General features: G+C 35.3%; 1 protein-coding gene across 1 annotated transcript in view; it reads right to left on the reverse strand.

The window, feature by feature from the left end:
- The window catches only part of ADGB (androglobin), a 237,711-nt gene that overhangs the window by 104,755 nt on the left and 105,882 nt on the right, over positions 1-27,074 (reverse strand). The window contains exons 11-14 of the mRNA XM_011974447.1: positions 25,625-25,799; positions 24,134-24,224; positions 15,351-15,480; positions 251-284 (exon numbers count right to left, since the gene is read on the reverse strand). Of these exons, the coding sequence (XP_011829837.1) occupies positions 251-284; positions 15,351-15,480; positions 24,134-24,224; positions 25,625-25,799 (430 nt within the window). The remainder of the gene's footprint in view (positions 1-250; positions 285-15,350; positions 15,481-24,133; positions 24,225-25,624; positions 25,800-27,074) is intronic.

Consider the following 27,074-nt stretch of genomic DNA (forward strand, 5'->3'; position numbering starts at 1 on the left):
GATGGTCTCGATCTCCTGACCTCGTGATCCGCCCGTCTCGGCCTCCCAAAGTGCTGGGATTACAGGCTTGAGCCACCGCGCCCGGCCTAATCTCTTTTTTTTAAAGCCCAGAGCAGACTAGGCTCAGCAAATCAAAGGAGACACTGAAGAAAGGCTGCTGAGAGCCAAAAGCGAAGCTGTCAAGAAGCAGAGATGCCCCTCTGTATCTTGATGTACATTGAAAAAAGTCACAGGAAAATTACTAATTTACCTTTTCCAAGTATAACTTGTGAAGCAGCATTTCCCTATGAATTAAAAGAAACACATTTTGAAACCATTTTGAATTCAACAAAACATTACAGCTATCCAAAGCACCAAAGTTACTAAAAGAGCTAATATCGTTTCTTAAACCTTGAAGAAATAGGTTTTTGTGAAAATTTGCTAAAACTTACCAACAAAAAAATTGTTTTTAACTTTAAGTGTCAAAGGACATGAATTGAATTAAATAATTGACTGGGTATTTAAGCCTGTCACATTAAGACACAGAATATGTTAATTTATTAAATGACTGAATCCTGTAACAAGAGTTAAATTAAAACAGTAATATCCCTAAGTAGACGTATTACTTGGCACAAGGTACCAGTCATTAATATAGAGAAATTAGTAAGATTATGACTGGCAAGTAATGTACAGAACCTAAAAAGGCTGATTTCAATTATAAAAATGGCTCCTGAAAGTTTTAACAAGGAATTTAAATTGAATTCATGTGTATATAAATTTTGTTTTAATTATTTAATATCAACTAATTGTGTTCTGGAACACAATTAAAAATAAATGTAAAAAGTAAAATGGCAAAAACTCACACAGGCTAATTACAGGTAATGTCAACAATTTTTTTTGATTATGTAAAGTGGATGGAAGAGATAGCAAAGTAGTGACAGGTAAATACTAAGTGCAAAGCAAAGCCTATCCATGCCTTAGGACCTCAGAAGCAATGAGTAGATTAGCAGGTACCTCAGCAGGAAAGAATGAGATACGGGCTGAAAACATGGACATGGGTTGAATGTCTATACAAGGAACTCCACTTCTTCTCCCTAATTTTTCTGGTTCAGCATCCAATCTTCTGCCTAAACAGCACACTTGAAATTGCTTCAAGTGGAGAAATTAAATGAGAAATCTCTTAATCTGAATTCACAGATACTCTGGAAGTAGAAGAGTCTACTGTACAGAGGAATTAAGTGAAAGTTCACAAGCTAAGTGCTGAGACTCTCAGCTTCCCTGTGCTTGGCCTTCATGGATGGACAAGTATATACCATTCCCTGTGATCAACCTTAGAGGACCATTAACTGGAGAAACTCACCAGAGTTAGGGAAAAGACCTCAAGCTGCAAGATGCACTTTAGCAGCCAGCCCTACCTCCATATAAAACTCACTCATCCTCAATTATCTTAAGTTAGAGCCAACAGTTGATAACTCTGGCCATGCCATTGAGCTGCTTCTAATCAGCAACTATTTGGTGCCTTAAATTTCTTAAATATATATGTACAACAAAGTATTGGCAAACAATCGAGGAGAGATTCTTATATGAAAGAAAGACGCTAACAATTGTGGGTGGCAAGATTCATAGAAAACAGAAACAATATTATGTGGAGCAATTTTTAAAAGATTAGTAATAGTAGAAAAATAAGAGGATATTCATCTATCAAATAAGGAACTTCTACAAAAAATAAAAAATGAGAGAGCTCTTAGAAACTAAAAATAGAATAAGTGGAATAAACAATACAAGCTTTAGGCACTGAAGCTGATACAAACTACGAAACTCGTGGAAGAAAACATAGAAGGAAGCTTCATGACACTGGATTTGGCAATTGTTTCTTACATATGACTCCAAAAGCACAGGCAACACAAATAAAAAATAGGTAAGTTGAAATAAAATAAAAAAAGAAAACTTCTGTACACTGAAGGACACAATCAACAGAGTCAGACTGCAACCTACAAATTGGGAGACAATATTTGCAAATTATATATCTAATAAGATGAAAATATAATAATATACATAGAATTTCTAAAAAGAACAAAAACAACAAAATAACCCAAACAATGCAATTTAAAAATGGGCAAAGAATTTGAATAGACCCTTCTAAGAAGATATACAAATGGCCAAGAGCACATGAAAAGATTCTCAATATCATGAATCATTAGAGAAATACAAACCAAAATTACAATGAGACACCATTTCATGCCCATTAAGGTGGCTACCATAAACAATTCACACAGAGAATAATAAATGTTGGTAAGGATGTAGAGAAATTTGAGAGGCACTGTTGAGAATGTGACATGGTGTGGTCACTATGGAAAACAGTGTGGTGGTTTCTCAAACGATTACCATATCCAGCAATTCCACTCTTAGATATATTCCCAAAAGCACTGAAAGCAGTCTCAAGGAGATAAGTGTACGCCCAAATTCACAGTAGCATTACTCACGATATCTAAAAGGTTGGTGCAACCCAATATCAATTGAGGAATGACTGGATAAACAGAATGTGATATACACATACAATGGAATATCATTTAGTCGTAAACAGGGAAGAAATCTTGCCACATGTACAAACATGGGTGAAGCTTGAGAACATTAACATTATGCCCAGTGAAATAAGTCAATCACAAAAGCAGAAATACTTTATTATTCCACTTATGTGAAGTACCCGGAATAGTCAAAGTTGTAGGAACAGAAAGTGGAATGGTGGTTTTCATGAGCTGTGGGGAGGGGAGAATCATAAGCTTTTAAATGCCGATAGAGTTTTACTTTTGCACAATGAAAAGAATTCTGGAGATCGGTCGTACAATGGTGAAAACGTATTCAATACTACTGAACTGCACACTTAAAGATGGTTAAGATGGCAAATGTTATGTTGTGTGTATTTTACTAAAACTAAACAGTTTAAAAATATTTAAAATAAATAAGGATAAATATATTTAAATAAATGAGAAAAAAATCAAGTACATTAGAGAGTAAATTGGGAGAAAGGTAGTGTAACAGAAGATCCACAAAGCAGAGAAAAATGAGGAGAGAAAATGATCGAGGAAGTGGTATAAAGAAATTCTCCAGAACTGAAGAATTTGACTTCAGGTTGAAGGGTTTCATGGAGTATGCAAAATAATTCCTGTTTAAAAAAACAAAGCCCCGGGGCCAGGCACGGTGGCTCACGCCTCTGAGGACTTTGGGAGGCTGAGGTGGGTGGATCACCTGAGGTCAGGAGTTTAAGACTGGCCTGGCCAACATGGCCAAACCCCATCTCTACTAAAACTACAAAAAAAATTAGCCAGGCGTGGTGGTGGGTGCCTGTAGTCCCAGCTACTTGGGAGGCTGAGACAGGAGAATCACTTGAACCTGGGAGGTGGAGGTTTCAGTGAGCCGAGATCATGCCACTGCACTCCAGCCTGGGTGACAGAGTGAGACTATGTCTCAAACCAAAAAAAAAACCCCATACCAAGGCCAATGAGTGAAATTTCATTATGCCAAGAATGGAAATAAGGTCCTAAAAGAGTCACATATAGAAGATTAAGAATCAGAATATCAGAATGCCTTTTTTTTTAATTTTTATTTTTTGACAGGATCTGGCTCTGTTGCCCAAGCTGGAGTTCAGTAGCATGATCTTATTTCCCTCCAGCCTCAAACTCCTGGGCTCAAGCCATCCTGCTGCCTCAGTCTCCCACATAACTGGGACCACAGGCATGCACCACTATGCCTGGCTAATGCTTATGGGTTTTTTGTTGTTGTTATTTGTTTGTTTGTTTTTGTAGAGATGGGGTTTCACCATCTTGCACAGGTTGTCTCAAACTCCTTAGCTAAAGCAAGCCACCTGCCTCAGCTTACCAACATGCTGGGATTACAGGTGTGAGCTACCATGCCTAACCCAGAATGTCATCTTTAAATCAAGAGCAATGCTTAAAATTAGAAGACAAGAGATTAAATGAGACCTTTAAAATTTTGAGGAAATGACTTCTAAATTGGAATTTTATATCCTGCCAAAATATAAATTAGGTGGGAGAATGGAATGTAGGCATCTTCAAGCATGCAAGTTCTCATATATTTTACTTCCTGTACATCTTTTCTGAGGAAGTATTGGAAGATATGCTACACTAAAATTAGGGTTTAAACCATGAAAGAAGAGAGACCAAAAATAGGAAATCCATCAGAGAAGAGAGACAAAAGGAAGTCTAAAGGTACCAGGAGCAAAGTTCTCTCAGTTTGCACTGAAGCAAGACAGCAAAAGAGTGCATGGGTGATGTTTCCAAAAAAAAAAAAAAAAAAAAAAAGAACTGGCATTTATAAAATATTTGATGTATTTGACTATGTAGAAAATGATGTATAGAGATATTTTAATTTTTGTAGTGTTTGGAAAGACCTACTAATGCTTCTTTTTTTTTTTTTTTTTTTTTTTTTTGAGACGGAGTCTCGCTCTGTCGCCCCAGGCTGGAGTGCAGTTGGGCAATCTCGGCTCACTGCAAGCTCCGCCTCCCGGGTTCACGCCATTCTCCTGCCTCAGCCTCCTAAGTAGCTGGGACTATAGGCGCCCGCCACCGCACCCGGCTAATATTTTGTATTTTTAGTAGAGACGAGGTTTCACCGTGGTCTCGATGTGTTGACCTTGTGATCCACCCTCCTCGGCCTCCCAGAGTGCTGAGATTACAGGCGTGAACCACCATGCCCGGCCTAATGCTTCTTATAGTAAAGTGAGCAAAGGAAAAAGTGCAGTAATTTGCTTGTATAAAACCTTGTGTAAGAAATGTTATAGTATTTGCTTCAGCAGTAATAATCCTTACAAAACAAGAATGTTGATTCAACCAAAGTTTATGAAATGACAAGATCTTGAAGACAGGGGAAAGTGTAGATATGGGATAGTAAGTGAGTTTAGGTGTGCTAAATCCTTATCTCCCATGACAGGAAGTCAAGAGATAACCTCTAAATTAACAGATCAAGATATAATAGCATGTAGTCATTCAACAAATATGTCATGGTGTTTGCTATATGCTAGGCATTTTCACAGGTGCTGAGGGAGAAACAAAATATAATAAAATCAATTTCTCTGCCCTCATGAAGCCTACTATTTAGAATTATGGAGATACATACCAGAAGAAATAGTTAAATAAAATAAAAGTGCATGACTCTTGAGAAGAAGACTGAAAAATGAGTAGGTGTAGAGCACACTGGCTATTATTTTATGATGATCTTATGGATAATCTTTACCTCTTTAAAACTAATGCAATCAATAATTTAAATTAAAAAAAACTTCAAAAAATGTTGACAGATATTCATTCTCCTTAATCACCTATTAGTCTCTACTTTCTAATTAACACTAATAGATTTGTTGATCTGTATGTGATGATGTGACCTCCAGATATCTTATACCATCACATACGCTATCACATTCAACAAATAAAAGCCAAACCAATTAAAGAGGAGTTTTTCAAAGTTTCATTATGATTTGGAACATCAGTTTATGGATACCTTTCATCTCCAAGAATCTATTATTATAACTTAGAATTATATTTACAAGCATTATCATATTGTAATGGCTTGAAATTTCATTACAAAGTTTAAAAGTTGCATCAGAATTCCTCTAAAAACAATTAATTGTGTATCCATATGGGAAAAAATAAAATTGGATTCATCATTTTATATCATACACAAAAATCCGTTCCAAATTAATTGGATTTTATAAAAGTAAAACTATAACATTGTACAAGATGATTAGAAAAATAGCTTTATGACCTAAGAATAGGGAAAATTTCTTAAATAAGATCTAGAAATCTCAATCATATATAATCATAATATGATTATATATATGCAATATGATTATATATGATTGAGATTTCTAGATCTGGTTTAAGGAACCAGATTTGTACATGAATGTATAAATAAATTCAACCACATTAAAAATACAAATAATTTGTTTATACAAAGACGCAATATTCAGGAACTCTTAGCAGTCATAGGGCAGAACAGGACTTTCTTGTATTTGCCCCCTGCAAAAACATCAATTTAAACAATAATCCACATAAGAAAATATCTTCATGAGAGCTAAAGAAACTTGGTGAAAGGTTATAGCAACTGAATGTGGCACAGAAATAAGACACATTGAAGAGGGTAGGAAGGACAGTATTGCATCACACACATCACTCCCAATCCCAGGCAAAGGGAGATACCCTCTATTTGGGAGAAGAAAAAAAAGAAGTAAGGACTGGAGTTTGCCTTGGACCTAAACACAGGCTGGACCAGTAAAGCAGTAAAGTAGATCCCTACCAGGCCTAGGGTCCAGGCCACCCAGTAGACCCTGGTGGCTGGCTAGCCCCCATAAACTGAGGCCCCAGGCCCACCCTTGCAGAATCTGGTACTCTAGGTCTATGCAGCATAAGTCTAGCCTCTGTGGACCCAGATTTCAGGCTGGTTTCCAGCGACACACATTCTAGGCCCAATCCTGTAGACCCAAGTGCCAGGGTTGCCCACCTGCTGATCTAGGCATTAGACCAGACTGCTCAAGGAATACAGTAACAAACCTGCCTGTGGGCAACCTGTCAGAAATCTCTAGATGATCTGACTGGTGAAGGGCTTTCAAAGACAAAGTCAGTCTGCAAAAATTAGAATAATTTACTACTCTTTTAAATTTACAGACACCAACACATGGTTACAAGCATCAAGAATAATAATGGAAACATGACCCCACCAAAAGAACAAAATAAAGCACCAAAGCCAGCTCTAATGAAATAGAGAGTTATAATCTGCCTGACAAAAATGTGAAATGATTGTTTTAAGGAAACTCAGTGAACTTAAAAAAATACCAAAACACAATTAAGTGATATCTGGAAAACAATGAACAACTAAGACAAGAAACTTAACAAAGAGGTTGGAATTATTTTAATAAATTAAACAAATTCTAGAGGTGAAAATTATAATGAATGAAATGAAACAAAAAATGAAAGAGAAGGTCAACAGTGGAATCAATCAAGCAGATAAGCAAAAGAAAGAAACTGTGAAACTGAAGACAGGCTATTGGAAAATATGTACTCAAATGAGGAAAAAAGAAAAGGAATGAAAAAGGACTACACGGTTTATGGGGCAGTATCAAAAGCGCAAATATTTGAGTTCAAAAAAGAGAAGACAGAGACAAAGGAGTAGAAACTTACTTAAAGAAATAATAGCAGAAAACCTCTCAAATCTGGGGAAAGTTATATATATCCAGGTAGAGGAAGGTAGAAGGTCTTCAAAATCAGATTTAATCCAAATAAGACTATACACCAAGACATACTATAATCAAACTGTCAGAAATCAAAGACAAAGAGAGGATTCTGAAAGTGGCAAGAGAAATGAAGCAAATAAGGAGTTCTAATTTATCAGCAAATTTCTTAGTAGAAACCTCACAGGCTTGGAGAGAATGGGACAATATATTCAAGGTACTGAAGAAAAATAATACTAAGCAAGAATCCTATACTTCAAAAATATGTCCTTCAAAACTGAAGTGGAGATAAAAACTTTCCCAAACAAACAAAAGCTGAGGGAATTCATCACCACCAGACCTGTTTTACGAGAAATACTAAAGGGAATTCTTCAAGTTGAAAGAAAAGAATGGTAATCAGTAACATTAAAAAAATGAAAGTATAAAACTCACTGGTAAAAGTAAGTACATAGTCAAATTCAGAATACTTTAATACTGTAATGGTGATGTTTAAATCACTTACATCTTTAGTATGAATGTTAAAAGAAAAATTATATTTTAAATAATAATAACTGCAATAATTTGTCAAGGGATACACAATATAAAAGATTGTAAATTGTTACATCAAAAATATAAACCATAAGAGAGACAGAGTAAAAGTGTAGAGTTTTTGTATGCGATCAAAGTTAAGTTGCTATCAGCTTAGAATATGCTGTTACAACCATAAGATATTTTATGAAAGCCTCATGGTACTCATAAAGTTACAACCTATGGTAGATACCCAAAACCAAAGCAAACCACTGAAAACATAACCTAATCACAAAGGAAAACAGAAGAGAAGGAACAAAGGATCTACAAAACAACCAGAAAAAAAAAAAAATGAAATAACAGTAGTAAGTGCTTACCTACCAATAATCACCTTGAATGTAAATGGATTAAATTCTCCAATCAAAAGGAATAGAGTGGCAGAATGTATTTAAAATACAGACTCAACTATCTACTGCTTACAGGAGACTTACTTCACCTTTAAAGACACATATAGACTGAAAATAAAAAGATGGGAAAGGATATTCCATGCAAATGTAAGGCAAAAGAGAGCAGGGATAGCGATATTTATATCAGATAAAATAGACAGTAAACCAAAAACGGTAAAGAAGAGACAAATAAGGTTATTTCATAATGATAAAGGTGTCCATTGCTTAACAGGATTCAATAATTATAAATATTTATGCATCCAACATTAGAGCACCTAAATGTATAAAGCAATATTAATAGATCCAAAGGGAGAGAGAGACTGCAATACAGTAATAGTTGGAGTCTTCAATACTCCTCTTTCAGCAAAGGATAACTCATCCAGACAAAAAATCAAAAAGAAAACACCAGACTTAAACTACACTTTAGATCAAACAGACCTAATGGATATATACAGAACATTGCATCTAGCAGCAGTGGAATACACATTCTTCTCAAGCTCACAAGGAACATTCTCCAGGATACTCATATGTTAGGCCACAAAACAAGTCTTAACAAATTAAAGAAGATTGAAATAATATAGCTACCTTTTATAACCACAATGGAATGAGTCTAAAAATCAATAACAGGAGGCATTTCAGAAAATTCACAAATACATGGAAACTAAACAATGTACTTCTGAACAAGATATTAAGAGGGAAATTTTTAGAATGTCTTGAGACAAATGAAAATTGACACAGTAATATATGAAAATTTATAGGATGCAGCAAATGAAGCTCTAAGAGGGAAATTTAAAGAAGAATTTCAAATTTAAAACCTAAGGCTACACCTCAGGGAACTAGAAGAAAAGAAAGCAAACTAAACCTAAACCTAAAATTAGTAGAAGAAAGGAAATAATAAAGCTCAGAGCAGAAATAAACAAGAAAAAAGAAAACTGAGCTGATTTTTGAAAAGATAAACGAAACTGACAAACCTTTTGCTAGACTAATTAAGAAAAAGGAGAGAAGACTCAAACAAAATCAGAAATAAAAAAGGAAGTATTACAAATGATACTGTAAAAATACGAACAATCCTAAGAATCTACTATGTATAATTATATGACAACCAATTGGATAACCTAGAAGAAACAAATTTCTAGACATGTACAACTTACCAAGACTGAATCATAAAAATATAAAATCTGAACAGAACAATATGAGCAAGGGGATTACATTAGTAATAAAAACTGTGGCTCACGTCTGTAATCCCAGCACTTTGGGAGGCTGAGGCAGGTAGATGACAAGGTCAATAGATCGAAACCATCCTGGCCAACATGGTGAAATCCCATCTCTACTAAAAATACAAAAAGTTAGCTGGGTGTGGTGGCATGCACCTGTAGCCCCAACTACTTGGGAGGCTGAGGCAGGAGAATCACTTGAACTCAGGAGGCAGAGGTTGCAGTGACCCCAGATTGCACCACTGCACTACAGCCTGGCAACAGAGCGAGACTCCATCTCAAACAAACAAGCAAACAAACAAACAAACAAAACAAAAAACTGAACCCATGTTGGCCGGGTGCAATGCTTATGCCTGTAATTCCAGAACTTTGGGAGGCCAAGCCAGGAGGATTGAAGCGAAGAGTTTGAGACTAGCCTAGGCAACACAGGAAGACCCTATTTGTAATTTTTTAAAAAATTAACCAAGTGTGGTGGTGCATGCCTGTAGTAACAGCTACTTGGGAGGGTAAGGCAGGAAGATTGCTTGAGCCCAGGAGTTCAAGGCTGCAGTAAGTTATGATCATGCCACTGCACTCCAGCCTTGGCAACAGGGAAAGACCCTATATCTTAAAATAAAAAGTCTCTTATAAAAGAAAAGTTCAGGACCTTATGGCTTCACTGCTGAATTCTACCAAATATTTAAACAAGATTTGCTACCATCCTTCTAACACTCTTCCAAAAAATCTGACAAAGAGGGAATACTTTCAAACTAATTATACAGGGCAAGCATTATCTTGATACCAAAGCCAGACAAGGGCATTATAAGAAAATAAACCTTAGGTCAATATCCCTGATGAACATACATGCAAAAATCCTTAATAAAATACTAGTAAACATAATTCAACAGCACATTAAAAAGATCATTTACCATGATTAAGTGGGATTTTCCCCAGAGATGCAAGGATGGTTTGACATATGCAAATCTACAAATATGATATACCACATTAAAAGAATAAAAGACAAGAACCATGCAATCATGTGAATAGATGTAATAACAGCATTTAACAAAATTCAACATCCTTTTATGATAAAAAAAACTCTCAACTGACAACTAATATAAAGAATGTACTTAAACACAATAAAGGCCATATATGACAAACTCATAGCTAACATACTCAAAGTGAAAAGTTGAAAGCTTTACTTCCAAGATCAAGAGTAAGACAAGGAAAATAACCACTTCTATTCAACATGTCACCTAAAGTCCTAACTAGAGCAATTAGGCAAAATAAAGAAAAGGCACTCAAATTGTAAAGAAAGAAGCTGAAATTTTCCTCTTTGCAGATAATACAATCTTATATATAGAACCCCTTAAAACCCCATTAAAAATCCTGTTAGATCCATGGTGAAACCCCGTTTCTACTAAAAACACAAAAAATTAGCCAGGCACTGTGGCAAGCACCTGTAGTCCCAGCTACTTAGGAGGCTGAGGCAGGAGAATGGCATGAACCCGGAAGGTGGAGCTTGCAGTGAGCTGAGATTGTGCCACTGCACTCCAGCCTGGGTGACAGAGCGAGACTCCGTCTCAAAAAAAAAAAAAAAAAGAAAAAAAATCCTGTTAGATCTAATATATAAACTCAATAAAGTTGGAGGATACAAAATCAACACACAAAAAACAAAAATAGAAATCAGTAAAATAATTCCATTTACAATAGCTACCAAAACATATTTAGGAATAAATTGAACTAAGGAGGTGAAAACCTATATTCTGAATACTATAAAGTAAAATATTGATGAAATAAAATAAGACGTAAATAAATGGAAAGATGTCCCATGTTCATGAATTGGAAGAATTCATATTGTTAAAATGGCTGCACTAGCCAAAGCAATGTACAGATTCAATATAATCTATCAACATTCTGATGAGATTTTTCACAGATATATTAAAAACATCCTAAAATCCATGTGAAACCACAAAAATAGCCAAAGCAAAAGAACAAAGCAGGAGACATTGCACTAGCTGACTTCAAAATAAATAGACCAGTGGAACAGAGTAAAGAGTCAAAAATAAATTCAAGCTATTATGGTCAAAAAAGATTGACAAGAACACACAATGGAAGAAAGGAGAGTCTCTTCAGTAAATGATGTTAGGATATCCATTTACAAAAGAGGAAAGTCACCTCATACCATATACAAAAATTAACTCAAAATGGATTAAGAACTTAATTGTAAGACCTGAATGTATGCTGAATGCATGAAACTACTAGAAGAAAACACAAGGGATAAGCTCCAAGATCTTGGCCTGGGCAACAAGTTTTAGTCCCTAAAGCACAGGCAACAATCGCAAACAGACAAAAGGAATTATATCAAACTAAAATGTTTCTTTTTGCATAGCAAAGGAAACAATTATAAGGAGACAATCTATAGAATGGGAGAAAATATTTGTAAATCATACATCTGATAAGAGGTTAATATTCAAAACATATAAGGAACTCAAACAACTCATCAACAAGGAAACAACCCAACTGAAAAATAAGCAAAGAATCTGAATAGGCATTTCTCAGGAGAAGACATGTAAATGGCCAACATACATGTTTTAAAAAAATGCTCAACATAACTAATCATTGAGGAACATAAATTAAGACCACAATAAGCTATCACTTCACACCTGTTAAAATGGCTGTTATCGAGAAGACAAAAGGTAAGTGTTAGCAAGAATGTGGAAATAAGGGAAACCTTGTATATTGCTGGTGAGAAGGTAGAATGGTGCAGTCACTGTATAAAACAGTATGGAGGTTGGAAAAAAAACCCTAAAAATAGGGCAATCATATGATCCAGCAATCCCACTTCTGAGTGTGTATCCAAAGGAAATGAAATTAGTGTGTCAAAAAGCAAAGAGATACCTGCCTTCCCATCTTCATTATAGCGTTATTCACAAAGCCAAAATATGAAATCAAACAAATTGCCCATCCATGGATGAATGAATAAGGAAAATATGGTATATATAAAAAATAGAATGCTATTCAGCCTTTAAAAAGAAACTTTATCATTTGCAATAACTAGGATAAACCTGGAGGACGTTATGTGAAGTTAAATAAGCCAGACACAGAAAAATAGATACCACATAATCTCACTTACATGTGGAATCTAACACAGTTGAACTCAAAGAAGTGGAGAGTAGAATGGTAGTTACCAGGGGCTGGGTGTGGGTGATTGGGAAAATGCTGGTCAAAGGATACAAAGTTTCAGTTAGTAGAGATAAAGTCAAGAGATCCAGTTTACAACATGGGGCCTATGGTTAATGTATTCTTGAAAATTGCTAAGACAGAAGATTTTAGTGTTCTCACAACAAAAAATGAGAGGAACGTGAAGTAATACATATATTAATCAGCTCAATTTAGTTATTCAGCTATATATATATTTCAAAACATCATGTTTTACACTATAAATATATAAAATTTTTTATCAATTAAAAATAAATTTTAAAAAGACATAAATAAGATTGAAAAGATAAACTTAGAACATACAAAATACATAGCTAATAAAGAATAAGTCTCCATATTTCACAAAGAATATCTATGAATTGGTTAAACAGGAATACAACCCAAACGGAAATTAAGCAAAAGACATAAGCAGGCATTGCACAGTAGCACAAACAGAAATAGCAGTAAATGTATACAAAGATGTTCAGTCACAATAACAATCAATTCAATGGAAAAGCAAAATGAACTACTTTTTCTTACCAATCTGATTGGCAAAATTTTTATAAAACTTCTACACACTCCATGTGGCTATAAGGAAACATTCGTACAACCTGGGTGTAATCTTATCATGTATATTTAGCAATAATTATTTTAAAATTCTAATAGAATTTTATTTGTTGACCAAACAATCCCACTACATGTACAAATTCATTCATAGCAGTATTATTTACAATAGCAAAAGAGTAAAATCAACCCAAGATTCCATCTATACAGATTGATAGAAATAAACTATGGTTAATTTACATAATAAAAAATTATGAAGCTTTCAGAATGAAGATACTCTTTAGGTATAGACTGAAATATCTCCAGCATATATTAAGTATTGTTTTAAGATTATTGAATTTTGAGTGGAAAAAAAAAAAGGAATTTGTGAAATACTGTGTGTATGTTTCTTTGCATTTACATTAAAAAATCCTCGGCCGGGCACGGAGGCGCACGCCTGTAATTCCAGCACTTTGGGAAGCTGAGGAGGGCGGATAACGAGGTCAGCAGATCGAGACCATCCTGGCTAACACGGTGAAACTCCGTCTCTACTAAAAATACAAAAAATTAGCCGGGCGTGCTGCCGGTGCCTGTAGTCCCAGCTACTCCGGAGGCTGAGGCAGGAGAATGAATGGCGTGAACCCGGGGGGCGGAGCTTGCAGTGAGCCGAGATCGCACCACTGACTCCAGCCCAGGCGACAGAGCGAAACTCCGTCTCAAAAAAAAAAAAAAAAAAAAAAAAAAAAAAAAAAAAAAAAAAAAAAAAAAAAAAAAATCCTGAAAGTTTCCTATGGAGGGCAGAATGGTGAAAATGGGATGGAGAGGTACATAAATGGAAGCAAGATTTCTTTACATTTGTTTTGCATTGGAAAGCTAAACATCCTGCTGCTCAAGGTCATTGCCAAGGTCTGAGTTTTCAAATTCGAAAAATTGCAACTTCAGGCATATATGGGTTAATATGTCAATAAATTATGCATTTCTAATAAAAAGCAAAATACCATTTTATAGCCACCACTTTAGCAAATATCATACATTACCAAATGCTGTCATAAAGAAAACTCTTGGTACTGACAGGCGTGGGTATTACTACACCCATTCGGAAAATGGTTTGGCATTTTATTGTAGGGTCAAGCAGATGAATCAATGTCCTATTAACTAGACTGCTAGATTCATATCCTAGAACAGGGTTTCCTAATCTGATCTCCAATGAAGCTCATAGTTAAATTTCATGAATCCATTAATGTGGATGGTTAGAAAGACATTACATGTTTGACTGACATTCAGCATTTGTTTTTCAATTATCAATTTGTCAATACAGGCAAGCAGTCACAATGTTGAGAGCAGTAACTGTGACCCTATCCACAAAATGTCACAATATTTTACATTATATTATAGTTGTTGCAAATATCTTACAAGAATATGTAAGCTGATTAGCACTTTGAAATTACAGCAGGTATTAGACCTACTGCTGTATTTCATGTGGTCATATCTCCTCGTCTACGGATACTCCTGTGACCTATATAGATAGGCAATTAGAGCAACTATGCTTAGTAGTCATTCAACCACCAAATAGTGAAGTTGTATGTTCTCTCAGTGTTAATTATGTTCCTTATCAACAATTCTCAGTTAATTAACATGGAGAAAAAAATGAGTTGTTTTCAATGTGCTAGAGTTTTAAAAAAATTGTTAAGGGGAGTCATCACACATAAAGGGTTATGAACCCTGAAACCGAAGACACTCTTGTACCTGTTTCTAGAGGACATATCAACGGACATTTGAGAAAAATCATGATACTATTGCTTAGAATAGTAAGAAACAAGAAGCAACTAATATAGCCACTAACACTGTGATAGATTAAAAACCATCTGTAGCATAATTTTATACACTAAATGCCATTGGTTAGTGAAATGAACCAGACATAAAACAAAAGGGAGGAATCTCACAAACAAGATGTTAAGTTATAATTGGCAAAATGAGAAAAGTATGAAGTTGTTTATTAGCAAAATCTGAGTGGCAGACAGAAAATACAACCAAGAAGAAACACACAGGGGACTTCTATAGCAGATGATTATTCCATTTTCTAACCTAGGTGATGGATACATAAGATATTTATTTTAACACTATTCTTTATACTGTTCAGATCCATATTATACATTATTTTGTATGTATACTATGTTTTCACAATATAAGGAAAAAGTCTTGTATCATTAAGAGTTGGGCCAATAGTAAGAGTAACATAGTTACCTGAGATGTAGCTTTTGCTATTTGACTCAAGTCCGTCTGGCTATGCATTGCAGTTTCATCAGTTTCACTGACAGAAGGTAAATCAGATCCTGGAGGTATTCCTTTCTTAATTAAGGAGCGCACATAATGCCTAAGAGAAAAACAAACCCCAAACTTCTATTGTTTTGATCTTCTGCTTATAGTTATTAATAAACAACTGCATTTTTGTCAACAATAGAAAGTTCTGATTGTGTTCTATTTGTCATTCTCATTCTTTTACTACCAGTAATGTTTTTTACCTCATGTTAAAACATTGAATATCTTTCTATGCTACTAAAAATATTGTATATTAGTCAACAAATTGACGTAAAAGTTCTAGAACATTATTTGTTTTAAAGCTTTGGTGGTCAACTTTGGGTTTTGATGATCGAAACAGAAATTTGACATGTGGAATTGATTTAATTAAGTATCAGAGTGATGTATCAGTGAAACAGAATTAAGGGTCAGAAATTTAATTATGAGTCTTGAGCACTTAAGTTTATCACTGTGACATTCATACTAGCTACCCAAGCATATAGTCTTTCCTTTCAAGTAATTGCTGGTATGACTCCAAATTGCCGTTGCTATTGCTAGAATTTTATAGGTACGTAAAGACATTTTTGTAGTATATGCATTTTTTAAGTAAGTGTGTTTCAAAGATAAAATTAAATTCCATGTATATAGACTTCATCAACTTGGATATTTTTTCCAGTTAGTGTTCTGTAAAAATTCACTTGTTAACTAAACTTCTCTGATTTACACAAAATTGCCACTAGAGGGTAGCACAAACTTGGTTGTGAGTCTCCAATTCTACCAGACATGGCCAGGAGCCAAGAATGGGTAAGTCCCGGAGTGTTGCTACAAAGACAATGTTCCTAAGATAGAAAGCTGTGACAGCAGTCACCTTCAAAGGCTCATTAAAACACAGGCTTGCTCTTATGTTGACCTGCGACAGCAAAGCAGGACAAGGGGCATGTCTGCCACGCAGGATGAAATGCCATTCACATATCTCTGATTTGGCTCTGTCAGAAATGAATATGTAAATGAATTAATAACAGATTCAAGCAGTGAACAGATTAGTCGAATCCAATCAGGTGATGAAGCCACCTGTATCTGGGTATTAGAATTTCACGGACTTCAATCAAGTAATACAGCTGAAAGAAGACAAAAGGAAAACGTAAGTCACTCAGGGAATTTAGGTTATGAAACTAGCCCATTTGGGGTCCCTATTGGCGTAGAGATTCTAAAAGGCTGGCTATGACTATTCAAATTGTAAGAAAATTTGTCCTTGAGGTCTGCAGTTCTATTTCTTACAACCCACAAAATCTCTGATACGCAAACTCAACTACCTGAAGAGATAAACAAAAATTATTTTGAATAGCAAAATCATCATCTTAGTGAGTGTGGTGTATTTTAGGTGCCATCTTGACTGGCATGAGGGCTGCCAAAGTGACTAGTAAAACATTATTTCTGGGTGTGTCTGTGAGAGTGCTTCCAGAAATTGGCATATGAGTCGGTGGACTGAGAGAGGATCCACCCTCAATGTAGATGTGTGCCATCAAATTACCTGGAGGCCTGGGCAGAAGAAAATGGCAGAGGAAAGGTGAATTCACTTTCTCTTCTGGAGCTGGGATGCCCTTCTTCTGCCCTTAGACATCAAAAGCCCAGGGCTTCTGCCCTTTGGACTCTGGGACTTGTCCTGACAACTCCCTGAGTTCTCGTACCTTTGTCTTCAGACTGAGAGTTACACCATAGCTTCCTGGGTTTTGAGGCCTCTAGATTTGGACTGAACCACGTGCTACTGACCTCCCTGGTTCTCCAGCTTGCAGACAACCTATCTTGAGTCTTCTCAGCTTCCATAACCAGTGAGCCAATTCCTCTAATGAACCTCCTGTCATATATTTATATTCATATCTTTATCTATATCTGTGTCGATGTCTATATTCCACATTCATTCAGTCTCTCTGGAGAACCCTGACTAAAACAGTGGGTAGCTTAAGCATAACATTAATCAGAAATCATGAAGCATTAACATTTTTATGTTAAGTTTAGAAAAATTCTGTGTGTGACTAAATGTTTGTGTTCCTCCAAAATTCAGATGTTGAAACCTAATCCCCAATGTGATGGTATTTGGAGGTGGAGCCTCTTATTAGATCACGAGGGTAGAGCCCTCATGATTGGCATTAGAATCCTTACAAAACAGACCACAGAATAATTTTTTGCCCTTTCCACCCTGTGAGGCTATAGAGGAAAAGGAAGCCATCTATGAAAGTGAGCCCACACCAGACACCAAATCTGCCAGTGCCTTGATCTGGGACTTCCAGTCTTCAGAACTGTGAGAAATAAATTTCTGTTGTTTATAAGCCACCCAGTGTATGGTATTTTTGTTATAGCAGCCAGAACAGACTAAGAAACCATGTGTGAGTTTTCATAATACATGAAAGCATTTAGCATGTTATATAATCTAGAAATTAGGCCTTTAAATGTATAGCTTAATATTTAATTTTAGCTATATGCTTAAGTTAAAAGGTATAGGAAAATTTTGGTTTGTAAACACGAATAGTATGTATAGGAAAAATTAAATTTCTACAAATATGTGATTTTGATTACTTGACTTTGTAATGATTTAAATACTTGCGAAGACTTTTTTGCTTTCATTTTTGGCTTTTAAAATGCTTGAAGAGAAAACAACCTAGTAAAGTTGCAAATGCAATGTAAAATACTTAAATAAATTTAACTAATTTATTTTAAGTGTTTATAGAGATTACTACATTGATTTCTTAGAAATTATAACACAAATTTTATGCTGGGCATGGTGGAACGTGCCTGTAGTCTCAACTATTTGGGAGACTGAGGCAAGAGGCACCACTTGAAATCAGAAATTTGAGACCAGCTGGGTAACAGAGCAAGACCCTATCTCAAAAAACAAAACAAAACAAAAACCCAAAAGTTTGAGAATAAAACTAGATTTATTCATTTGCAACAATAACAAAATTTTAAAACCAAAGTAGCAGGAAATGTTTTATTCTGGTTATAAAACTGTGCTGCATGGCTTGACATTGACAACTGCCAAGATTTGTCTAGTAGTGCTGTGTAGTGCTCCCTCCCTACCCACTTGTGTAGTGCTCCCTCCCTACCCACTTCTCAACGTTCACTTGTCGATGCATAGAACTGACAAAGTCTTAAAGGTAAAATATTTGAAGACTATCCCTAGTATTATAAACTTAAATAGAATAAATAAAAGTATAAATTAACTGCCTGTGATATAAAGAGTATCTAAAAGTAGTAAAGCACAATGAACATGCTACAGATTTAAATTTTGACTGCTTTTCTCTTATCAGTTTATATTCCTATCACAGATTGTAGTCTATCCAAGAGAAGGCTAAAAACATATTTAATGGCCATTTTATGTGTGACTGATGGTACAGACCATTCAATAATTTTAATACAGTTTTATTGAACCTTAAAATACATGTTTAAATATTGTTAAAAATGAATATACACTTGCTGAAATATCACAAAGTAAACATCGTCATATCACCATTACTCAGATCAAGCGTTTTTCATATTACTAACAACCCACAAACCCTGCTAGAAGCATGTCCCCATCATGGCCAACTCTCCTCACCACAGACGACCACACTGGTTACTTCCAGCACCATGTATTGCTTTTTAAAATTTTTCTTTTCTTACTGTATATTAATAAGATAACTGAAAACTAACCATGTACTTTGTGTACCAGACTTATTTGGTCTAAATTTTGTGAGTGTATGTGAGATTCATCCATATTGCTTTGTATAGCAGTCTTTATTTCACTTTTATTGCTTTATATTATTGCATTATATTTGTCTTTGGTTTTACTATGATATGTTTAGCTGCAGTTTTCTTTGTATTTATATTACTTAGTCTTTCTAAGACTTCCTGAATCTTGACTTAAACTTTTCCCTTTAGGGATTCTTTTGGCCATTAAGATTTGATGATTTAATTATTTCCAAATCTCTTTATCTTCTACTTCTGAGAACCACTGGCAAGTACGCTGGTCATGTTCAACGTGTCTCATAGGTCTTAACTGTACTTTTTTCCCCATTTTTTTTTGTCTCCATGCTTTAGTCTAGATATTATCTTCTAATCTATTTTCAATTTTGCTTATTCTCCTTTAGTTTGTATCTAATGTGTTCTTAAGCACATCTATTAAGTTCTGGGTCCTAGTCATTATATTCCTTGCTTCTAGAATTTCTATTTTATTTTTTAAATCCCTTTACATACTTTCTTTTTTATATTTTTACCACTCGATTAAAGGATAATTGAAGTACAACTAATTGCCCACGTTCAAAGTGTAAATTTGCTAGTCTTTGATATATGTGTATAACCATGTATTAGCCACCTATTGCTGCATTAAAAATTACCACAATTTTAATAGCAACCATCATACCCTGCACTAATATCATCCAATACACCAGTTATTCCTATTTGTAAAGTTCTTCTGATTCAATAAAAACTTCAGATTCAACTTCACAGTCTTTCTTTCTATCCCTATGGTCATGTTCAAATATTAGTGAATTTGGGTTCCTCTTCCTCCTCCTTCCCCCTTTCTCTTCATTGTTCTTCATTGTCTTTGCTGTTGTATTTAGTTAGTCTTTTTTTTTTTTTTGGTCCCTAAGAGTGACACACCCGGTTTTCCACATTTCTATGACAATCATTTAATCTTGTAATTTAATTAGCTGGTAATAACCGAAAATATTCATCAGTGCTAATGATTAAAGTAGATAAGATACTTTTTTGTTGTTCTAAAACAGTAGCCAAATCTGTAAAGCCAGACAGATTTTTCCCATCAGCATAATTACTTGAAACAAGAAAAAAAAAATTAGAGTACTTCTAAATATGAAATACTCCAAACCTCTCTGGCTCTCTTCTGCCTCCAGGCAATATCCCAACTTCTTATCACTGCCTTTCATCTTTCACCAGCTTATACTCTTATATTGTCTACTCCTTTTAGGAACATAATTTGAGCAGCTGTGTCATCTCACCAAAGCAGTAAAACAGACAATGTGAAAGAGAAAAGTGAGGTCATTTTTCAATAGTATCTTTGTTTTACATATAATATTTTCATATCACTTTATTTTTTCAGTCAGAGTTTTCATTGATTAATTAATAAATTTTTCCTCACGAAAACAGTGCCCTTGCTAGTTAATCCTCGTGTCCCCTCAATCCTCTATTTAAATATCCCTGGGACAAGGGTGGTCTTTTAATTTATTTTTTTTTTAATTTTATGATGCTAAAGAACATTTGAAGTAGGCCTTATTCCAACCAATTCAAAATTTATCTTAAAATAAGTATTTCTGGCTGGGCATGGTGGCTCACGCCTGTAATCCCTGCACTTTGGGAGGCCAAGGCGGGTGGATCACCTGAGGTCAGGAGATAGAGACCAGCCTGGCCAACATGGTGAAATCCCACCTCTACTAAAAGTACAAAAATTAGCCAGGTGTGGTGGCACACACCTGTAATCCCAGCTACTTGGGAGGCTGATGCAGGAGAATCGCTTGAACCCGGTAGGCAGAGGTTGCAGTGAGCCAAGATTGTGCCACTGCACTCTAGCCTGGGCAACAGAGCAGACTCCATCTCGGGGAAAAAAAAAAAAGTATTTCTTACTATAAAAGGGAACTTAAGAAATATTGCTTTTGTATAATCACTGCAATGACACAAATTTTAGTATATTTGTCATCAAAGCATACATTTTTATTTATTAAATAAAACTGATTTAAAAGGTTGAAATGTTTTAACTATCGTATTAGGACAATTACATTCAATTGGTCTTCTTAACAGGGCAAAGAAAATGCCACTTAGTTATGTTGTATTATATAAATGGATGAGCTTTTCATTTTAATCTATGAATATAGGTTAAAATAAAAACTAAAAATGATATAATAATACTGTTATAGTAAAATGCTACAGTTATGGGCAGGTCACTTGTTCATTCCTTTTAATATTTAGAAGAAACTTATGCAATGATAAAAATGTTTACTTAGAACATTTGACCACTGAGAACTTAAAATGTGGCTAATGCAACTAAGGAAATTAATTTGTAATTTTATATAATGTTAATTAACTTAAAAAATTTATATAGCCACATGTGCCTAGTGCCTACCATAAAGGAAAGAACATAATTTAAAATACTGAATAACTTAGGTACTTCAAAATATTTTCAATTCAATTAATATTTACTTAATACCTATGATTTCCAAGTTACTACGTTAAATATCCAATTATTGCAATGTAGATACGAAGCCCATATGCTAACGCTATACAAGCCAATGTTAGTTAACTAATTCTAAAAATCTGGTGATGTTACTCATTACACCCAGAAAATTACAGACAAATTTGGAGACAGGAAGGCTATTGGAAGCAGACAATATTAAGAACTGATAAAGACATCATCAGTTCTATGAAAGAAAAATTAAAACTGCAACTAAGCCAATCACTGAAACAAAGCCCCAGAAAACCCAGTAGTCTCAGGTCATTGAATGTTAGGGTAATTGTTCCTCAAAGTCCGTGAGGTCCCTCTGTTAGAAGACAGTATAGTAATAATGCTAAGTATGATTCATCCAAGAAGCAAGGAAGCTCTACTTAAGAAGGAAAGACATTATTTAACATATTAATAATGTGTGTATTACAAGTGGTTAATATAGCCCAAATTTTGACTAAATTAATGATACTGTTGATAATATTGCATTGCATTTCTATTATATTGCAGTATCAGTTAGGACTGTTTGTGTCCAAGTGACAGAAGGCTAATTCACAGTAGTTTTAATAGGAATAGAAATTCCATTGGCTTTTGTAACTGAAATGTCCAGTGGGACTGGAAAACAACTTACACAGTGTTCTTTTACACATCTAGAAACCTAATAATAAGAGAATGGAGTGGTGCATATATAAATGTTGTCAAATATTTGAAGATTTTTCATGTAGATTGGCAATAAAAAAAGCTGAAATGTATTATTTTAGGAACTTTAAATATTATTCCTTTTAGGGGAAGAACTGGATTAATTTACAAAACACATCGACAGAACACACTACTTACTAGATGAAGGGGAAGGCAGGTGCTGTGATCTCTAGGTATGTGTACACTTCCCCCATCAAATTTGTAAGTTGAGATCCTAAACCCTGAAATAATGGTATTAAGAGGTGAGGCCTTTGGGTGGTGACTCAAGCCTGCATGCAGGGCATTAGTGTCCTTGTAAAAGACCCCCAGAGAGCTCATTCACCCCTTCCGCTATGTGAGTACACAGTGAGAAGATGCCATGCACAAGGAAGCAGATCCTTGCCAGAAATTGATTCTGCTGGCATGCAGTTCTTGGACTTTCCAGCCTCTAAAAGTATGAGAGATAAATTTTTTTGTTGTTTACAAGCCACTAGTCTATGGCATTTTGTTATAGCAGCCCAAACAGGCTAAGACAGAAAATGGATGCTTCCAAGTGGCATTGCTGCTATAGTAACTACCTAAAAGTGTGGAAGCAGTTTTGGAACTGGGTAATAAAAGCTGGAAGAGTTTTGAGGTACGTGCTAAAGAAAGCCTACACTGCCATGAAAGGACCTTTAAAGACTATTCTGGAAAGGGCCCAAAAAGGAAAGAGGAGAGGTATAGAGAAAGCCTCAATCTTCTTAGAAAATACATAAGTGTCTGTGAATTGAATTCTGGTAGAAATATGGATAGTAAAGGCCATTTTGATGAGGTCTCACATGGAAATGAGGAACATGTTACTGGGCCATGGAGGAAAAGCCACCCTTGTTAGGCAAAGACTTTAGCTGAATTTTCTGTGTTCCAGTGTTTTGCGGAAGGTAGAACTTGTGAGCGGTGAAATTGAATATTGGATTGAGGAAATTTCTAAGCAAAGTGTTGAAAGTGCGACGTGCCTTCTCTTGACTCCTTATAGTAAAGTGCTAGAAAAGAGAAATAGATTTGGACAATTCTCAGCCTACCCATATAGGGAAAAGTGAGAAAGCCTATTTGAAAGAGAACAAGGAAAATGTGGAAGCCACTTCCACACTTTCAGATATTTGTTACAGCCGCACCCTACTTCTCCATACCAAAGTCTGTATTTGCTTGCTCGGGCTGCCATAACAAAATACCACAGGCTAGGTGGTTTCCATAGGAGAAATCTATTTTCTCACATTTCTGGAGACTGGAAGTCTGAGACTAGTCAGGATGGGTGCCAGCAGGGTTTGTTTCTTATGAAGACTCTCCTTCCTGCCTGCCAACAGCTGCCTTCTCTGTGTGCTCACATAGCTTTTCCACTGTGTGTGTGCCTGGAGAGAGAGAAAGAGACAGAGAGAGAGAGAGAGAGAGAGAGAGAGAGAGAGAGAGAGAGAGAACTCTCTGGTGTCTCTCCTCACAAGTCACCAATCCTCTCAGATCTGTAACCCCCGCCTTATCACTCATTTCACCTTAATTGCCTTCTTAGAGGCCTTATCTCCAAATGCAGCCACACTGGAGCGTCAGAATTTTAACCTATGAATTTGGCGGGCATACAAACATTCAGCTCATAACACACACAAGAAATTAGCAAAAAGTACTTGTTAATTAAGTGGATTAATGTAACTACAAACTATAAAAGGTCAAGAAAATGTCCTTTTAAAGTTTTTACATCTATTTGGGCTTATTTTAAAATTACTGTTCTTCAAAATGCTCCCATTTGGTGTGATTTTTAACCAGACACATCACAAAATAACACACGACGCATTTGTGAGGAAAAATGTTATATACTTACGTTTCTGTTGGAATTGTAAACGGAGTCATTCTATAATTCAAAAATGGACTTGAAATCTCAAGGAATTGTTCAGGCTTCTTTACTATTAACTCTAAAAAGTAGTAGTTAGAAAGTATGATGTATATTTAAAAAAATCTTTCAAGATTGCATACAGAATTTAACATTTAATACAGTACTGGTTACATTAACTATTTACTCAGCAAATTTCAACAGTGTGAAATAGGAATGTAAAACCATACATAAAGCTTCTATTGAAAGAGTTTATAGATCTTTCCAGTATTCAATTCCTTTTGTCTACTCTTCGATTTCTTTCCAGATTATGTGAAACAATTAAGTCTCAAGGGAGAAAGTTAGCAATGTCTTACAGAATTATTACTTGCCATTTGCTATTTCAAGTACAGGAATGAGTTTCTATAAAAGTATTTTACTAAAAGAAGTGTTCCCTTAGTTAACCTCTGTAACACAATTGCTTAGGATATAGGAAGGAAATGTGAACTACCATATGAATACGGCAGTGGAAGAACAAAAACTGGAGCAAAGTAATGATCATGAGGTGAAAAGAAAGCAGCAGGTCAGGAGAGGATTTGTGGATACTCCTAAAGAGTCTGAGGCTGATCTAGAAGAAAGAAATTCTCAATGAGTAAAGGACACAGCACGTGATTACCATGGTGAACAATGGAATTAAACATTAGGGGTGATTATTAGGAGAAAAAAAAGGGACAGGGACATGGAATACATAAATTTTGTTTGACTGTTCTATGCCATTTTCTGTTAATTTTCAATTTAGAAAGACAATTATGTGAAGAGCCTCTAGGTAGGATACTGACATTACAGCATCCTACCAATTGTTAGATTTGTAACCCCAGTTTATAAAAGAGTATTTGCTTACATAGAATTACACAGCAATCAGTAGCAAAATCAGAAGTTACCTACATGTTCACTATTCTTCCTTTCATTCAACTCTTCCTTGATGCCCTGAATAACTGTTTTAAGAAATTATGTGAATTTAACCCAAATATAACATTTTAAAATAAAGGATTTTGTTTTCCTTTCAAGTGCCAAATGGATGCTGGTCTTTGGTTCAAGAAACAATAAAGGAGAAGATGGAAGGAAGGGAGGGAAGGAGAGAAGGAAGGAAGGAGGGACGGAGAGAGGAAGGAGGAAGGAAGGAAGGAACGAAAAAAACAAACCAAAGAGTGGGAAGTTTTTGCACTTTGCTACAACGATTTTTCTATCACACTAATAATAACAATGTCATCACTCAAAGAACGACCTTGATATATGTGGTCAAGTCAGACATTAACCAAACTTTTTAGCTTCTGAGATGTGAAGAGTTCATCCTTTAAAGACATAAAATTTGGGCATACAATTAAACATAGGCTTTAGATGAAATGTTGGGTGATTTTCCTTGACATACATCTTTCACCACAAATGAAACTGTTAGACTTTCATACATTAATTAGAAGGATTTGGAAATGATGTGATACATACCTTGAGCTTCATCTGTTATAACAGTTTCCTTTTTTTGACGAATGAGTTTCCAGGGAGGTACAGGAGGTGGTTTTGGTGGTGCTACCAGAGGACAAGACCTACTTCTGGTCACCAGCACAGGATGGCTACAGATGTGGGAAAGCCCATATTCTCTAAGTTTCTCAGCAGAATCTGCCTAAAAGATGGAAAGTAGATTGAAAAGCATTCTCCTCCATTTAAAGTAATACTTTTTCCAATATGAAAGTACTATCACCAACAGAGCAATATGGTGGTAATAAGAAAAAAATCACCCAATATCTCTACCTCTCTTGATATAAGCATTATTATCATTTGTATTTCTTTCCATCTTTTAAAGTTTCTGGAGCCCTGCTTCTTTATTTACAAAATGAGAGACTGGAACTAGTTTACACTTTTCAGTTCTAAAAGCTTAAGATTGTGTGAGATTGCACAAAAAGCACATCAGTTAGTCCAAAATTAATCAGTCATTATTTTTACAGGCTAATGCTTTAACACTAGTGCTTAATATATATTTTTAAAAAACTAACCATTGCTACCTAATTTTTTTAAAGGCTCCTTTCTTGAATGTGTTCAGGTAAATAAAGTGGTAAGTGACTGTCTTGTCTACACTTTACCCTTCCTCCCCTAACAATGTGTTCCCCCACAGAAGATCCCCATGATTACACATGGCAGTGGAGGAATCCAGAGAAGTGCAGGGAGAAGAGGCTGTCCTTTGTCCTGCCAAATCAAGGAGCTGCCCAGGCAGATACTTCTCATATTCTAATGTTAGACCTCCTGAAGCCAGTCTGCTTTGGAATAATTCAGAATAATACCTGAGTTCTACTTAGAACTTACGTTACTGATTTATGGCTGAACCATGCCAAAGGAAATAAAAAAGTATGTGAATGTTAAAGTGATATATACTATAGCCAAATTCTGACTTTCACAGCTTACTTTAACATTTAAAGTAAAATAAGATGAAATATTAACTACATTAAAGTCAATTTTGATCGATTTTGTCAATAACTATTTTTCTTCCTAGTTATGTTGTCTCAATGATTTCTATGCAATAGCCACAAACCAGATTGTAAATTTACAAAACAGACACTTAAATTAGAACCAGAAACCCACTTATCAGCCTATAGCAAATTATTACTTCAGCTGGAAACTGCCCTGCTCTCATGACTCTGCTGTAGAGCTCAATCTTCCCCGAGGTAGGAGACCCATGAGACAGGAGAGTCTTTGCAAGATCAGGATAATAATTTTAAGAAGGAGTTAATCAGTGCACTCGTGTGTCCAGCAGAATGGTTTGAAGTATTGTAGACATTCAAAATACAGACAAAAGTGATGCAATAGCTTTAAAGTCACTGAAGTAATGGAGGAAAGTGTCATTTTCTTTTTATCCCTTTTGTATATTTTAGCAAGCTACTAAAAAATTTCAGAAAACTCTGGA

Source organism: Mandrillus leucophaeus, unplaced genomic scaffold, assembly GCF_000951045.1.
Source record: "Mandrillus leucophaeus isolate KB7577 unplaced genomic scaffold, Mleu.le_1.0 Scaffold1451, whole genome shotgun sequence".
NCBI lineage: Eukaryota > Metazoa > Chordata > Mammalia > Primates > Cercopithecidae > Mandrillus > Mandrillus leucophaeus.